We start from the raw sequence: 18,590 nt of genomic DNA, 5'->3' as shown, positions 1-18,590 counted from the left end.
CTATAGTAAATGAAACAAAACAACAACAACATCCACAGTAAAGGGAACATTAAAACTCAATTCAGAAACATCATTTGTTGATGAGTTTAGATAGATGAAGTAACCTATGTTTGAAGTCAAGTTCTAATTGTTTTATTTGTATATTTTGGCTTTTCCCCTAAAAATGTCATAATGCATTGCCTTTCATGTAAATCTGCAACAAAGTTAAAAACCTAAAATACAACAAATATGAAAGTTCTGTTCAGACTATAGCATTTCTACATGACTGAAGTATGTTTCTGAGTTGAAAAGATTATAAAAAATATTTAAAATCAAGTAATTCTGATTTAGGTAATGTTGCTTTGCTATATTTTGAATGTAGGAAAAGTGGATTAAAAAACTTCTCACCCATTTCCAATTTAAAATGTAACAGTAGAAAAAAAAATCATTCTGCCACAGGCTTTTTGTATAACCGTCATCTTTAATTCTGACATCTGGGAAAGCAAATGTTATGGTCTCTCTTTAAAAGTTCCTAGCTCAATTTGCAGATGAAATAGGTATATTGCCATATATATACTGAGAAAAGAAAAAACAATAAAAAGTTTCAATGTTCTTGATATTCGAAGAAATCTGTAACAGTAGTTATACACACACAAATGTACAAAAGCATTTCTTCAGTTTGTCTCAGCTGAAAGCATAAAGTCAGTGGCTAACTGATATTCTTTATGGAAAAGCTAAAATGATACTTGGCGTTTAGTGAGAGTTTAAAACTGATGTTACCTAAGACATCAGTAATGAGGGAAAAAAAGCATTGAAAAGAGCAAAAGCAAGTTCCTGTGTTGTAATATTTGCAAGGGTGGTTTATTTTCTTTACAAAAATTTGATTTTGAAAACTATAAAATATACAGAAAAAATACAGAGAATAGTACAATAAACAATGATTTATGATTTTTTTCCTTAGTTGTTTTTTTTAAATAAAATATACAATAGAATGTTAACACATCAAGTGGAAGTTTGCAGGGACCTTTTAAGGCTAATTTTCCTTTCTGTGTGACAGGAATTAACCTTGGAAATTCATAGCCACTTTTCAAAATCTTCAATTTGGCTATTTTAATAAAATCAGAATCTTTTCTGAAATTATCAGGCACTGTTTTGATTTTCAATATAATACTTTTCAAATGTATTATCCTTTAATTATAAATATATGCTTTCAATAAATAAATATTCTATCTGCCTTTTACAGTATTTATAATCAATGGCAATTAGAAATCACTGCTACTATATCTGGGTATTTTAATAAAATTTCTGGGCAGCATATTAATTTAAGGGAAAGAAGCATCTTCTGGGACCCTCAAGAATCATTAGGGCTGACATCTTAATGAGCTGTCAGCAAGAGGTCAACGAGATTTCAGTGAGAATTCTCTTTTAGAATGGCCTGATAGTGAGAACTGCTTTTTTGAGGGGAAAAAAACTGATTTTCCTCTTTAAAAATCTAGGACTGACTTTTTTAATATCTTTTTTCAGTGCTTTTTCTTTAATTCTTATAATATTTCCAACATATTTCTCCTAATCTTACATATGGTGAATAAGAAAGATTTTCACCTTCCACCATAAAATAACACTGATTATATTCCAAATCACCTTCTGAGATCAAGTTTATCTTGCTTCTCTTTGTGCCTTTTGTTGATTAAGTTGCAATACCGGTTTGGATTTTATAAATGTTTTCTCAATCATCCAAAAAGTAAAAGGCTAAGTTAACAATTCAGAGTAGAAATCAGCATCATTCCTTATATTAACCATCCTTCTCACTTTATTTGAAAACTGAAAGACCAAATTATACTCATTTTGTACTGGTGCCGAAACTACACAAGTTGGTGTCAATACTAAATAACTTTTTAACTCCTAGTTCTCAGCTCCAATGTTTTACAGTTATGTGGGTTTTCCATTGTTTATGTGATGCTTGTTACTTATCATCATGGAAAACTACAAGTTGGCTGGTGCTGAGATGCTCTCAACTTTCCCCTGAATTCTGTATTATAACCAGTTCAGGACTACTAGAGAAGTTTCCAAACAATTTCTTGGGATCCCTATTTCCTATCATCCTGAACGAAGACAGAAAGAAAACAATTTCTCTTGCTTACTTATTGGTTTGAATAAGTGGGTCTCAACCGAGGAATACTTGAAAGTAGAGACATTTTTACTTACCACGTTTTCCTTATGACAATATGAACTGAAATCACTTGATACAATTGCAGCATACTGAAGCAGTACTTTATTGATAGTCTAGGAAAAAAACAAAAACAAAAAACATTTTTTTGGCAAGTCAGTGTATATATATATATATATATATATATATATATATATACACACACACACTATCCAGGTTAATGCTAATCAGGCTAACTTTTCATATATCTTTTTCTGCTGAAAGGGAGCCATCAACAGTGATTGAATTTACACTCTTGCCAAAAGAAGGATCTCAATTAAACTCTTATATTTAGATGACAATTTGTAATATTTCAGTACATTTGAAAGATATTCCATATGGATTCATTCCATTTGAATACTACCTACTCCATCACAAAATTCTTTATTTCTAACAACTAAATATTCAGAAGATACACTATTTTGTGGCAACCTCCTCTATGCTTGGATACTTATTACCTAATGACTCCTAATGCCTTTTTTCCCCCCCTGAATAAATGACACCTCATGCTTTGAATCATCTCTCATGGTTGTTAGTGTCACTCCCTGCCCCCCACCCCACACATATACCATGCCAAAATTCTTTGTGGTGGTCATTTTCTCAACTTTCTCCACTGTTTCTAAATACCTCATTGTAAGTGGGGCCAGAGCATTCCTATACATGTCACTTAGCAATGAATATTTTCAGTAATTTTCTGTGATAAGGAGGCTTACTGACTAATATCAAAGACCACCTCTTAATATCTAAAACTTCAGCTTTTGTTGCATCACACTATCTCAATACATTTACCTTCAATTTACTAAGCTATTTATTGATGCATTATGTGATAAAATATTGCCTGATCTTCCCCATTTCTGTCCTTTTCATCCTAATTCCACATTTTCCTTCTCCATCTAATAACTATTTTTGAGCCTAAAGATGCTCTCTGCTTTCATTAATTATGCAAAACAAGGGAAACAAACAAACTTTGTTAGTTACATTTTATTTCAACTACTTGAAGATGTATTGATGAGTTTGCCTCCTACTGCTTTTACTTACGTACCTTGAATTATCCTAAGTCAAATGTGGATGTGATTATCTTAGAAGAGAGAAAGCAACAACAACAATAGATATATGCCATCTATTTTCATAGAAAAGCAACGACAAAAAAGATTTTATTTTCATTTTTGTTTAACCATCTGAATTTTCTTTGTGGCTCAAAATCAACTCAGGAAGACACTCCAAGGATATAAACTGAGTGAGAGATGTTTAATCTACAAATTTGAATTCATCAAATGTGACTATGAACTTGTTTTATAGACTTTTAAAATCACAATGGAAACCTGAAATTAGGGATAACATGCAGAAAGAAAATCAATATTTTGTGGAAGTACAAAGTAAGGTGATATGCATCAATTTAAATCAGAAGTCTGTCTTAAAAAATATAAAATCTTATCAAGCAGCAGATCAATAAATCCAGGAAAACAGATGGCTGATCAGACTGAAGTATCTTCCAAACGCAGCTGTTCAAATTTTACTTTACACACAATGCTGAAAATTACTTTGGGACTTACCTAAGGAGTACTAATTCACTTGTACAAATGAGCACTACTCTCAATTTATAGGTTCTAATGACAGTCTAAACTGTAGGAGTCATTTCACTATATTACAAAAAAAAAAAAAAAAAAAAGCCTGACTTTAGGACCGTGTTGCAACTCAGACATTATAACTTGCTCAAGATAAAATTTGGGCAGGGGAATCCAGATATCCATTTCTGATCATTCTCAAGGTATCTTCCATGGTCTAACGCTTGCCTCTACTTCATAGGAAGACCCTAGTTCCTTGAATTCCTGCTTGGGGATGACTGATCCTAGGATCTCACATCCACTAGCCTGCAAATGCCAAGTCAGGATGGGTTGTGGGTAAGGAAAAGTGCTCAGCTGTATAGAATACAATTTAAGTCCTTTTGCCCATAGGAGTTATGGGTATACTGACTAGGATAATATCCGTTTCTTTCCTAATGTACAAAGTATACCTGAATGAAAGTGTGCATGTACGTTTTAGGGGAAATTTGATTTCACTCTACTTTATTCAACAAAGTAGATCACTATCAGATATTAGTTCTTTAATACTAGTAAGTAGTTACGTAACTCAAGTCTACCTAAGACATGTCTCCAGCGGCAGCATAAGCATCACCTGGGAATTTGTTAGAAATGCAAATTCTCTGGTCCTATCCCAGGTCTAAGGAATCAGCAATTCTGGGGTTGGGTCCCAGCAATGTGTATTTTAACGAGCTTCCAAGTGATACTGATAGAAGCTGAAGTTTGAGAATCACAGTCCTCGCTAATGCATAGCAGGGTGGAGGTAACTCTTCAGTGAGAACCTGTTGATGGAAGGAGTTCCTAGCAAGGCCTGGAAGATAGGACTTCTGAGTGTGTGAACTTAGGTCATGATTTTATCTTTGTGGGATTGTTGGGCTTTAGAAATGGGACAGCATGGAGAGGGAGGCAACAGATAGCCTAGTAATTCCACATTTGCACCAAGTTCTATAATAAAACACAGTTTATATGAAGAAATAGGTGTGAGGTGTAGACAGTTCTTTTATTGCTGCAGCAAAGGAACTGCCATTCAAAGAGCTCCAGATTAAAGAAGATGAAATTCTAATAGGATTGTAGCAGTTAAGTGAGTAATAATAGTACCTATCTCACGGGGTTGTTGTGAAGAATAAGTGAGACAATATATGTAAAGTGATTAGCACATAGTGATGCTTAATGAATTATCATTGTTGTTTTATTAAAATTAGGATTAGGTTTCCAGAGATGAGAATATGTGTGTCTCATTCAGTATCTCTGGTACCTGGCAAACAGCCAGACTCATAGCCAGGACTCAATTAATATTTGTTGATTTGTTTTTAATACTGAAGATATCATCACTTCATTTCTCTGTTTTTTAATTAAATTACCCACACTTGTCAAGAACAGTAGTACAGCCATAGGAATATTTGCTACCCATGTGCCCACTTTACCACTCATCACAGCTCCTGAAATGTACCTGCTATGAAATTTGAAGCATTTGTTTGGTACCTTAGTCAATCTTACATATGCTTTAGTAAGAACAAATAATCCCATTAAGTCCCATTTTAGAATGCTAAATCTTCTAAAATGTCTGCAGATGTCATTAATATGTCTTCTCTCCAGGAGATGGTTTAAATCAATATTAAGTCCCAGGAAGAGAATAGGATTTCAGTATATTTTGATACAGGATCCCAATCCTAAAATGGATAGGGTTTTCAAGATCAATGGTAACATCTGATGAAACAAAACAAACCCCAATAGTCTGAAGTTACTGTGAAATAGCAATTATATTAACCACAAAGTCCCCTTTATATTTTTATGAGTTTTTAAATTATTCTAATAAAATGTAATTTATTTTTCAATGAAAATTGCCAACTTCTACTGTCCCTGAAAATGTTTATCATTGTTCTTACATTATTTCCTTGTCATAATAATTGGGTAGTATTGAATTTCCATGGATTAAAAATGTTTTACTTAATTGAAATTTTTTATTGTGCCAATAAAAGCTCACATCTCCTCAGTGACACGTGGAGGCTAATTCTTTTCTTCTTCCTTCAGAGAATGTGTTTTCCTGTGTGTGGTTCTAATATGACCTTCTTTGTGACCTCCCACCCCTTTCTATTTCCCTCCAGTCCATTTGGTTGTACCCCCAGCAGTCTCAACATTGCTAGGTTCAGCTTTATAACTGGAGAAAGGTCAGAGCTACTAAGGGGTGGACAGTGGGCTGGAGCCCAGGGCCCAGGAGTCCCAGTTCAGCTTTCCTTCTACTCTCTCTCAGGGCTGCCACGTCTCCATCTTACATACTCTGCCACCTGACTATTCTGAGGGTGAATTCTAGTTACTTCTCTAATACGTGCAACTATAATAGTATGTTACCAGATATATTAACTCTGAGATTATTAAATTCTCATATAACCTGCTTCCACTACAAGTCCTATGGCGTTCCAGGAATAGCACGCGACATACTTTTTGAAACATTATTCCTAATGACCCTGTTTCATTCTTTTCTTGGCAGTCACCCAAAATGTAGCTGTACTTCAAGAAAACACTTTCTTAGAGAATGTTTTAGAATAATTCTCCTGCAGAATTTACCACAGGTTTCACCATATTTGGAAATTGAAATCAGCTGCTCCCAAGAAAGTCCCCTCTAGGAATAATCCAAATAAATGATTTTTAGCTGTTATCTTAAAAAGCAGGAGGTTGCTTTAGTCTTCCTAATTAACAGATATAAAGACTGGAGTTCACAATGTTTTACGGCAGATAAATAATGTAACACAGTTTAGGCTGACAACTTGTCTGCCTAAAAGCCTTCATTGTCTCCTCATTTTCTACTCAAGTTCAGCCACTTTGCCTGCTCTTCCAGACTTTTTACAATGTGGGCCTAAATTTCCAACAGTAGGTCCATCAGCCCTTTATGAACCTTATGCTCTCTCCTCATTGGGACCTCTCAGGCTAGAACCCCTGGGTCACAGAATGGTGGAGGGTGACAAAGATTCTCTCCCTGATCTTCTGAGCCCTCTTCTAGCCAGGCTCTTCTGAGCCCTCTTCTCAACTAGACCTCAACCTTGGCCTATAAACACTTGAATGAAACAGTAGTATAGTTTCTAACAGCTCAAGGCCGTATCCCTAGTATGATCATAGATTCCCTTAAAGCGTCTGCCCAGAAAACGCAAGGCTGCCAAAAGAATTGACTGTTTGTTCTGGCCAACAACTCAAGATTGGGCCGCTGTCTCCTAGCCTCTGTGGAAGGATAGGAGCCTAACTTTAATAAGCCTCAGTTAGCAAACCCACATGGGTTTCACATGGACCAAACTCCACTTCCTGCTTTTTGTAATTTTTCACTTCCCTGACTCTACTGAGCCTCTGCCTGACCCCCTCCCTACTCCCTCATTCTCCCTGTAAAATACCCAGTCACCTCTGTACAAATCACGGTTGAGTCCAGTTCATGCTGGACTCTTTTCCTTATTGCAATAGTATATTACTGATGAAAATCTGTCCTTAGCACTTTAACTAGTGTCTGGCTTTGTTTATCTTTGACAAAGGGTACCCTATAGGGCCAACCAACCCATATTCAACACTGTATAAGCAGGAAGTAAATCTTTGTGGTGTTAAAACATGGAGTTTGCTTAACTTGTTACCACAGCATAAACTATCCTACCACAGTTAATAAAGATGCTGTCTCCTGCAAGAAGCCTTTCCTAATCCATCCATCAGTGAACCAAGCTTAAACTTTTCTAAGAGCTAGGGCCAACGACAGGGTCAAGCTCGATTCTCCCATTCATAAAGGACCTCAAAGTTAGACTATTTTGATAGCTAATGAAGTTATACACTCATTGTGTTTGTGTCTTTGGTTAAAAGCAGTAGCACGTTAAATATATACATCCATTATGGGCTGAATTGTGTTCCCCCCAAATTCACATGCTGAAATTCTAACCCCCAGTATCTCACAATGTGACTATATTTGGAGATTGGGCCTTTAAGGAGGTGACTTAGTTAAAATTAGGCCATTAGTGTGGTCCCCAATCCAATCTGACTGGTGTCTTCATGAGAAGAGAAAATTTGGACATGTGTAGAAACACCAGGGGTGCAGGTGCACAGAGGTAAGACCATGGGAGGACACAGTCAGAAGGCTGCTGTCTGCAAGCCAAGGAGAGAGGCCTCAGAAGAAACCAAACGTGCTGACACCTTGATCTTGGATTTCCAGACTCCAGAACTGTAAGAAAATAAATTTCTGCTGTTTAAGCCACCAAATCTGTGGTATTGTGTTATGGCAGCCCTAGCAAATTAATACGTCTTAAATATTGTACAGTATAACTGAGTTTTGGCATTTCCTTATTTTTTAACATGTGAAATATATATATATATAAATATAAATATATAAAATATATATATATATATTCTGGGCCTTTTTCAATCTCTGAAATGCCCTGAATACAGCATTTAACTTAGTCATAGTTTACAGGTTTGATCCTCCATTATAAGTTTTTTGAGGTCGGAGATTATGCTTATTTATGTCTACATTTCTCAACATGGCTAGTAAAGAGTGCAAGTGAGGCAATGAATAAGTACTTGTTGCATGAACAGCCGAGACCTCTTGCCATCATCCAACCCATGGAGCCAGACTTGTCCTTAGGGCTGTCAGACATAGGACTGTGTAGGTCGTTCCCCTACATTACTATGTTTGTCATGTCACTACCCTGCTTAGAAATCTCCAAATGTTCAAGTTTTCTTAGATTTTCCAAAAGATTAAGTCTAAACTTGTTAACCTGGAAAGCAAAGCTCTTTAAGATCTGGACCCATCTTCACTCTCTCAACCTTTTCTACTGCCTCTCCCAGCAACAGATATTTTCTTGCCAGAGAATTGTTTCTCCCTGCTTTTCACATGTCAAGCTCAGCTCTTTATCTCTCTTTGTTCCTGCAATTCTCATAGCTTAGAATATTTTTCTAACTAACTTCACCTTTTTAGGTTTATTTGAGCCCGCTTTTCCCATTAAATCTTTGTCGATTTCAGTTCTCATTAGTTTTCCTTCCACACAACTTACTGTAGTTCCTAACCAAATTATGTCCCTCTTTATGTCATCCCCCAATTGGTTCATGCCATGCGGTCTTGATTACTACATGGAATTTTTTTTTAAGATTTGAAAGGCAGAGATTACATCTTTTATTTCTTATATTTCTGTTGAAACTCTTGGCAAAGTAGTAAGCACTTTGCAAGCCTTCTTAGACTCTAAGAGGAGGAAGAGGTCTTAAGAGTAATCTCGTTGGTCAAGATCAATCTGTCAACTAAGAAAACTAAATTCATAAATATCAAGTGAACTGCTCAGACTTACACTAAATTTACTGGCTGATTTGAAAGTAGAACTCAGTGACTCTTACACCTGAAATTTTTGCAATGTTATAAACCAATGTTACTGCAATAAACAAAAAAAAAAAAAAAAAAAAAAAAAGAACTCAGTGACTCCAAGTCCAATATACTTTTCATTGTACCATAGTGTCTGCTAAAAAATACTTTCAATTTGAATATGAAATGCCAAGGCATATTTTCAGTTAGAAAGCACCACATTTGGAATGGAAATAATTTGGCTACCTATGGTAGTGTCTTCAATTACAAATGACTGAGTCATTAATGTGAATAAAAAATAGATTTTTAAAATGATAAGTTCATATTTAAGAAACAGGAAGTGCAGAAACAAAGTTAGATAAACAACTGAACCTATTAGAACTAGAATTAGAAATTAAATTGGAGTAGCAGTGTCACAGAGGACTAATGCTACAAAACAATAGCATTTTTCAGGTTCTGTGTAAGAAAATCATAACATGCCACAGTCCCAGCAAAGAAAGGATTCATTCCATTTAACCTACCTTTGCAAATCTTCTCATTAAGTGAGATAATGCTTCAGGATTAGGGCATTCCAGTTTCTTAATAATCTCAAAGCTCTGATTAAGCTGAGCAAAGACATCAACCACAGAACAAGAGAAGAGGGCATGATCAGATGTCTGCTGGAACTGAGGGGAGAGAAGGCAAAACCATCCCAATAAGCACATTAGAGGAACTGTGAGAGTCTTCATTATTTCACATAAATAACTGAATCTCCTATACCATGTACCTTCATTTCCTGGTAATAAAATACCCATTTTAAAATCATGCATCTCCTTTTCTGGAAAGTATAGTGGAACTAATATCATGGGATAGGCTGCTATTAATTGGTTTCTCCATTGCTGAATTGAGGGACTGGTTCTTTCATATTTCTCATTCCTCACAGGCATTATGATGGATTAGCAAGCTGATTGTGACTCAAGACTTTTGAGTTGCTCCGGAGGGGCTGGGAGGGTGTCTGCTCCTAATCTTGGAATCCTGGAAAGGTTCCAGGACAACAAGAGAGTTTTGTACAAGCCTAGTGAATCTATAGATTCAGACCAATTCAAGAAGTAAACAATCTTGGGGCAAAAGGGGGATGGATTTTTTTTTTTTTAATTTAAATAATTCCTCAGGGCTCCTACTAGCCCTTTTAAATTGTCTTTTAAATTTATTTTGGTCATTGGAGAATTAAAACAAAACTTAATTAATAACAATGAGCCTAACAATTCCCATTAGCCTAAAAGTGAGCAGTGTGAATGAATCTTGACAATAAGCAATTTTAAAGTAATTTAAACTCACTCCATCTTTTTTGTCTCTTCCCAGTGCTCCATGAAGGAACTCCATTGACACATCTTCATTTTCATCTAGCCACTGCATGACAAAAGGTTCAAACCACCTAAAAAAATTAATAATACATTTTATAAAAGATGTCATTTGCACATAATTAACAGTGAACACTGCTCTTTTCTAATATGAGAGTAATTCAGGTCCAAAAATCTCTTTTCACTCCCTTTTTGCAGTTCACCTTCCTCAGAGACCTTTAGCTTTACTTCATCAAATGTATCCCCTCCCTTTAACTTCAGTCCCTAGCTCTTTCTTGGCTCTTCTCATGCTGCCTCAGATATGCCTAGTTCCCAATACCCACTCTACAATTCACTCTACGATTCAGAATCCTGTAAAATGCAGACCTTGTGGGCTGTGTTGTCTGTCATGCCTTTCTCTCATTTCTTGGTGCTTTACCATTGGGCTTCATACCAACTAGTCTCTTATAACTGATGCTGGTACTCACCTTGACTTCTTGTGATCTACAATTCATCTGCAGTTGGGTTTTGTAAATGGTCTGAGTTAAGTTTCAAAGTTCTTTTTTCCACATGGATGTGCAATTTGTCTAGCACTATTTATTTAGAAGACCATCCATTCCTCCACTGCCTTGAATTGGTATGTTTGATGCAGATCAGGTAACAGCATATGCATGGGTTTGTCTCTAGGCTATTTTGTTCCATTAGTCTATTTGTCATACACCAACACCACATTCTTTTAATAATTATATCTCTTTAATAAGTCTTGATAACTGATATTGCAGTTCCCCAGCTTTTTTACTTCCTCTTCAAGATTACCTGGGCTTAAGGCCTTTGTGCTTTTATACACATTTTTGAAAAACTTGGTAATTTGCACAAAAAAACCTGCTGGAATTTTTATGAGATTGCGTTGAATCTATAAGACGAGTCTTTTTACAAACCACTGGATTCTATTGGCTAATACTTCATTTGTGATTTTTTTAAACTATGTTCATAAGAGGAAGTGGCCTGTAATTATTCTTATTTACCATGTTCTCAATAGGTTTTAGTAGTGAGAATATGCTAACCTCAAAAACTGATTTGAGAAGTATTCCTGCTTTCTCTGGAATAGTTTATATAATATTAGTGATATTCTTCCTTAAATGTTTTTGGAGCCATCTGGGCCTGGAGTTTCATTTGAGACATGATTTTTAATTAAAGATTCAATTTTTAAAATAGTTACGGGGCCATTCAGATTTTATATTTTTTCTTATGTTGGCTTAGCTTAATGAGTTTTATTTTTAAAGGAATTTGTACATTTTGTCTAACTTTCTAAATGTACTGGCATAAATATTCCTTTGTTATTTTTTTAATCTTTCTAGTATGTTTAGTGATGTCTTTTCCTGATAACAATAATTTGTGACATCTCTTTTTTTTTCCCTTGGCCTTGCAAGGCTTTTCTGATTTTTTGTCTTTTCAAAAACCAACTTTGGCATTGTAATTTCTTTCTTTTTTTTTTTTTTTTTTTTGTGAGGAAGATCAGCCCTGAGCTAACATCTATGCCAATCCTCTTCTTTTTATTGAGGAAGACCGGCCCTGAGCTAACATCTATTGCGAATCCTCCTCCTTTTTTCTTTTTCCCCTTTTTCTCCCCAAAGCCCCAGTAGATAGTTGTATGTCATAGCTGCACATCCTTCTAGTTGCTGTATGTGGGATGCCGCCTCAGCATGGCCGGAGAAGCGGTGCGTTGGTGCGCACCCGGGATCCGAACCCAGGCCACCAGTAGCGAAGCATGCACACTTAACCGCTAAGCTACGGGGCCGGCCCCAGCTTTGTAATTTCTATTTTAAATTTTCTACTTAATTTTATTCCAGTTCATATTTATTTTTGTCTTTCTTCTACTTCTTTTGACTTTATTTGCTTTTTAAAAATTTATTCTGATACTTATATTAGTGATTTTATGCCCTTTTTTTCTTTCTCTATGCAGAATTACAGCTACAAATTTTCCTCTATTTCCTGTTTTAGCTGCAATCCACAAGTTTTGAAATGCCAAACTTTATTATCACTTGTTCCAAATATTTTGTAATTTATACTGGGATTTACTTTTTGACTCATGAATTATTTAGAGTGTTCTGTTTAATTTCCTTATCTGGTGATTTTCCAGTTATCTTCTTCAAATTGATTTCTGGCTTAATTCTACAGTGGTTCAAGAACATACAGTGTATGTTTCAATCTTTTAAAATTCATTAGACTTGCTTTATGGTCCAGCAGATAGTCTATTTTGGTAAATGCACCATGTGCATCTGATAATGTGTATTTTGCCATTGTTGGTTCTAAATTGTAGAAACCTTGTGTGTGTTTATATAAACAATATGAAAAATTGTTTATGAAAAATTATGGAATCTCTGGATGACCAGATATAGATATAGATGGATAGATAAATATCTCTGTGTGTTATTCATGTTGTTGAAACTTCTTTGTTTGGACCTTTTTGTCTGATTCTTTAATCAGTTGGTGAAAGAAGTGTAATCTCCAAATAGAACTGTAGATTTGATTTTTCCTTTCACTTTTGACAATTTTTGCTTTATATAGTTTGCTGACATGTTATATGATACATACAACTTTAGAACTGATGTATCTTTTTGTTGAATTGCTCCTTTAATCATCAAGAAATATTTCTATCTCTCAAAATATTAAAGTCTACTTTGTTTAATATTAGTATAGCTGCATAAGTTTTCTTTCAATTATTGTTTACATCCTTTCATGTAACCTTTCTAGACCCTTATGTTTTAGGTGAATAAATTGTAAGCAAGATATTTTGGATTTTACTATTTTATCTAGTTGGACAATATTTGATGAATAGAGTATTAATCCATTTACATTCAATTAATGATTACACTTAATTTTCTATTATATTTAACTTTAAATCTATTATCTTGCCTTTTCCTCCCTAAATTTTCTACCTGCTCTTTATTCTTTATTCTTTTCATCTTCTTCTTACTTTTAAGCAATTTTTTCTCTCCTCCCACACCCTCCGTTATCTTATTGATGCATAGTATTATATTATACCTTAAGGGGTTACACTATAAATTATAATTATAATACACATTCTTGACATATTAGAGGCTTTTAAAAATGAGTATTTTACACTTTCCACACAATTTGAGGATCATATTATTAACAGTTAACCTATAACTTCATTTATTGCTCTTTCCCTTTTCATGCTATTGTTTTCTTGTATTTTAATTCTATGTATATTTTATTCTACAGAAATTAGTTTTTTTAATTTTAAATTAGTTAATATATCTTTAAATATACTCATTTGTTTACCTTTTCTAATGCTTTTTATTCTTCACTACATTACTGTATTTTTACCTTAGGCCATTTTCCTTCTATGTGAAGCATGACTTGTAGTATATATATTTTTGGTGAGGGTCTGCTGGAAATGGGTCCTTTCAGCTTCTCAGTTATGTAATGTCCTTATTTTGCTTTATTTTTGAAGGATTCTTTTTTATTTTATTTTTTTGCTGAGGAAGATTCACCCTGGGATAACATCCATGCCAATTTTCCTCTATTTTTTAGTATGTGGGCTGCCAACACAGCACAGCCACTAACAGAGCAATATAGGTCCGTGCCCAGGAACCGAACCTGGGCTGTTGAAGCCGAGGGCACTGAGCTTGACCACTAGGGCACCAAGGCTGGCTCATGAAGGATATTTTTGATGCTTGTAGAATTCTAAGTTGTTAGTTGTTTTCTTTCAGGACTTAAAAGATATCATTGCATTGTATTCTGGTTTCAATCCCTTCTATTGAACAATCAGCCAACAGTATTATGTAGCTCCTTTCAAAGAAAGTGTCTTCCCTTCTTTGACCCCAATACTTTTTGGTTTTAAGCAGTTTTCTACGATGCACCTACAGGTAGTTTTCCTTGCGTTTATCCCACCTAGGATTTATAGAAATTCTTGAATTGTGGTTTCATGTTTTTCATCAGTTTTGAAAAATCCACACCTAGTATCTTTCGAACATTGCTATGGTACTAGTCTTTCTCTCTTCTCCTTTTCTGGGACTCAATTCTTTGTACATTAGAACTTAATAATTTGTTCCATATATCCCTTGTTCTGTTTTTTTCTCTATTTTGCATTTTTTTGTTTTCTCTATGTTTTTACAAGGATATTTCCTCCAAACATATCTTCCAGTTATTTTAGCCCCACTTTTGCTATTATAAATCTGTCATAAAGCTCATCTATGACATTCTTAATTTCATCCCATTTTAGTTCTACAATGTCCATTTTATTCTTAGAGATTCCATTTTTTTGTTGAAATTCTCCCACATTTTGAAGTATACATCAAAGTCCATGTCAATAAGTCTAATATCTGTTTTTCTCTTGAATTTTAGACATTTGGTCCTGTTGCCTGACAGTCTTTAATTTTTTGTTGAATATTAAACATTGTCTATGAAAAATTGTGGAACCTTTGATTGATCATTTCCTCTAGAGAGGATCTAAATTTCTCCTTGTAGACAGAATGCAGGGAGATCACCAGGATCTAGACAAGGCTGGGTTTTAGGCTGGCCTATTTCCAGTTTGTCCTTATTTCTAGAGCAGAGCCCTTCAGGGATCTTACCTGAAAGCCTGGGGTTTTTATAGGCTCCTCCTTTCTTAGAACGCCTTGACCTCTAATTTTTGTCTCCCTAGCATTGTGAGACTGCTGAAGTCTCTACTTAGTTTTTAATCTCTTAGTACCTGCTTTCTACTTGTTTATTTCTGTCTCACCATCCACACATGGGCAGATTAGGAATCAGAAAATACCTCAAGGAGAAACTGCATACAGGGTGCTGTCTGTGCTTACTTCTCCGTAGTTCTCTCTTCTCTAGGATCTTGGTCCCACAAGTCCAAGCAGCTTTCATAGCCCTCAACACCAATGTTTGTTTCTCCAGCCCGGGAAGATTGCTATAAGCTCTGGGCTACTCTTCGCTATTTGGCCACCATGACCTGTATTGCAAATTGGCAAATGCATGGGGGAGGAGGGGTCGGGGGAGACACGGCAGCAAATACAGGGTTCACCTCAATGCATTTCTCTTTTCTCAAGGACCTTAGCTTCTCAATTCCTGGTTGCCTTGATTAGTCTCTGATGCTGTTTAATTTCATTCAGCTTTTATAGCTGGTCTTCAGCGGGCATGTTAGTCTGATTTTAGTTAGGGTAGTTTACTTAGTCTAGACAGAGCCAGAAGCAGGACTTTCTGGCAAATAGGTCCTCTTTTTTACTTCCCTATTCCCACTCAATGATACCAGCAACTGCTTAGGCACACATACTTCATGTTTAACTCTTCCCTCTTTCTTTAATCCACATGGGTACTTAGTTGACAAATTCTGTAAATTCGATCTTTGAAATTTCTCTCCCACACCTCTTCATCCTTTGATTCTTAGTACAATCACTCTATTATTTGTACAGCCTTTTAACTTGTCCCAGTATCCCATTCTATCTTATAAACTTCTTTGAGAAAAGTTTTATTAAAGGGCAGTTCTAATCTCATCATTACATTACTTACTACCGTCTACATCTCTTCCCTGTCCCCCATTCTCTGCCTCTTTGAACCTCCACAATGCCTAATGAATGTGGTACAAGCTTCATGGCATTTATTTACAACAATCTAGTTCAAAACTACTTTTCCTATATTACTTTCTACTCATTTTGTAAAAATACCCTATACCCCACTGGAAAGACACTATTTCCCATGAATCATAGTCTACACATTCCTACCTCCATACTTATGTTCATAATTTTCCTTTCCATCTTAATGCTGTTCTTTCTTTTCTTGCCATAACCTGAAATTTTCAAACTCTACGTCAAATGCTACCCACATTCGTAAATATTGTTTAGAGTCACCCAAATAAGGGTAATGTCTCTCTTCTGTGAGACTCCATTGCACTTTGCCTGTGCTCCTTGAATTAGCACTTATTTCACATTGCCTTGCTTTATCATGATTTTAGTACTTATCTATACCTCCTAGAGTATAAGCTGCTTTCTGAGCGAGGTCTTTATCTTATTTACCATTGTCCTTCAGTACTCGGCATGGTGCCTGGCATATAGAAGACCCTCCTCAATAGAATAAAATAGAATTCTAATAAATATCCACTGCAGAGTATTACATGTCTGATTGTGTTATTACAAATATATTTGATAGACATATTTATGAGAAAGTTATTTGTTTAATAATTACTTCTATTTCAGAAATGTGAATTTCTAAGACATTTTTCAGTTTGAATTAAAGGGAAAATCTGATTATATAGATCAATATACAAGCACTCACATTTTCACAACAAAATCTGAGTTCAAGTACTTTACAGGAGATAATTTCATCGTGTAGGCTATATCCTATCACGTATTTCTTTCTCTTTGAGTTGAATATCCAAGTAAAGCATATTTGAAAAATGCAACACAATTCAATTAAACATGGTTCCTAAAGACACGCAAATCATTTAATGTTAATTTCATAATATAAATGTCTGCATTTAAATGAAGATTCTGTGAAGAGATTTTAGGGCTGCATAATTCAGGTGTAATTTTATAGGACTATGAATTGAGAACAAACTTGGGGGTGAAAATCGCTACTTACAAGGAGTATTCAGGAACAGCATCCTTGAAGGCAGGAAGTTCTCGCATATATTCATTATAAAACCATTTCACTTTGAAATGCAAATTCATATAATCGGTGCTCTTGCATAACCGCTGCTTTTCATGTTCTATAACAGATAAAATCAAACATTTAATAAAGTTTGGTTTGCCAACAATGCTGCTGCGTTCCAATCTACTTTTAATATCAGGATTTCAAAAAGGAAGAAAATAGTGTATTTGCAGTAAAGGAAAAGTGAATTGTTAAAGACAGACCTGAAATTTTACAAAATGCAAAAATCATCATAGGTCCTACATAGAGTAGGTCAAGCAGTAATGTGAAATAACTTGAGTGTTCTAATGTGCCTTACTAAAATAGGTGAGACTTCTGATGCAGTGACAGAGTAATAACATACTAAAATTTTTCTATTTATCTGTAAACTTTCATAGTTTGACCACTCATAGCCTGATGCAAAGTGCCAGAAAGAATTAAAACTTTAAGCATGGTAAAAACATGAATCAAACTAGGAGGCATAATTCCTGATTAAAACTGGAAATGTGAATGAGTAGATCACGTTTCTGGCTTGGATATTTAACACTTAAAGAATTGAGATAGTTGAAAAGGAGAGGTATATCTAATTTCTAAGCCGGAGAGGTATATCTAATTTCTAAGCCAGATGACTTTTTTCTTTGCCTTTTAAGTTCAGTGAAAATTATTTAGCACCCCGTGGTTTTTGACTCTTCTTTAGCAGAATTTTCTAATATGTGGCATTTTTTTCTCTCTTGCTCAAAAAGTATAACTTAAAACTGTTATTTTGATCTGGACTTATAGTACTGGGGAATAGAGATAAATAATAATGTTACTGGACATGTTTTTCTCTCCCTCCCTCCAATATTAATATCTTGGCCAATTCTGGCTACAAGTATAGACACAACCAAAACCAAAATGTCCCTAACTATGTTCAGTTGAAAGTGCCCTCTGAGAAGTTCTAGTTGAGATCTGTGACTCTCCTTCAAGCTAAGGGCTTGATTTCCAGTAGAAACATCTCATACTTTACATTCCAGGCTAATACTAATCGAAGCAATTAAATTGTTATAAACAAATTGAGGGCATCCTTGCATTCCAAAACCTATCTATAGAGGAACTTAAATCCCAATGACAAACACAAGTGGCAACATACCCCCAAATCGAACATTTTCAAATAATCTAAACAATAATTAATTCAAGACAATTTGTAGAACCACGAAAAAGAAAGAACATACACACAGAAACAAGAGTAATAAACTAATGCTTCTAGACCAAACTCAAACAAAATTATGAACTGAGTGTTTTGCTTCAGCTCCTTCAAATTCATTGCACCCTTTCCTTCTTTCAGTGCTGGTTCTCCCCCCACCCCTCTCCCTTCAGATGTCTAGTATCCCTCCACACCTTTAGAGGAAACATTTATTTGATAAACTCATAGGTAGGAATTTCATGCAATACTACCCTGAAACCCAGACAAGGGAAAACCCTTGCCATAGGACTCAACACATTAGAGGGCTCCACCTATCACAAATAGAAACTCAAAAACTAAGTACCCTGTGGACTCCTCTGTCACTTGGGAT

General features: G+C 35.2%; 1 protein-coding gene across 1 annotated transcript in view; it reads right to left on the bottom strand.

The window, feature by feature from the left end:
- UNC13C (unc-13 homolog C) overlaps nt 1-18,590 on the bottom strand; it is a 584,623-nt gene that overhangs the window by 102,629 nt on the left and 463,404 nt on the right. The window contains 4 exon segments of the mRNA XM_087427449.1: nt 2,185-2,262; nt 9,601-9,744; nt 10,397-10,493; nt 16,990-17,116. Of these exon segments, the coding sequence (XP_087283575.1) occupies nt 2,185-2,262; nt 9,601-9,744; nt 10,397-10,493; nt 16,990-17,116 (446 nt within the window).

Source organism: Ceratotherium simum, chromosome 3, assembly GCF_057802395.1.
Source record: "Ceratotherium simum simum isolate JZ-2026a chromosome 3, ASM5780239v1, whole genome shotgun sequence".
Lineage (NCBI taxonomy): Eukaryota > Metazoa > Chordata > Mammalia > Perissodactyla > Rhinocerotidae > Ceratotherium > Ceratotherium simum.
This window is presented reverse-complemented; position numbering and strand designations above follow the sequence as displayed.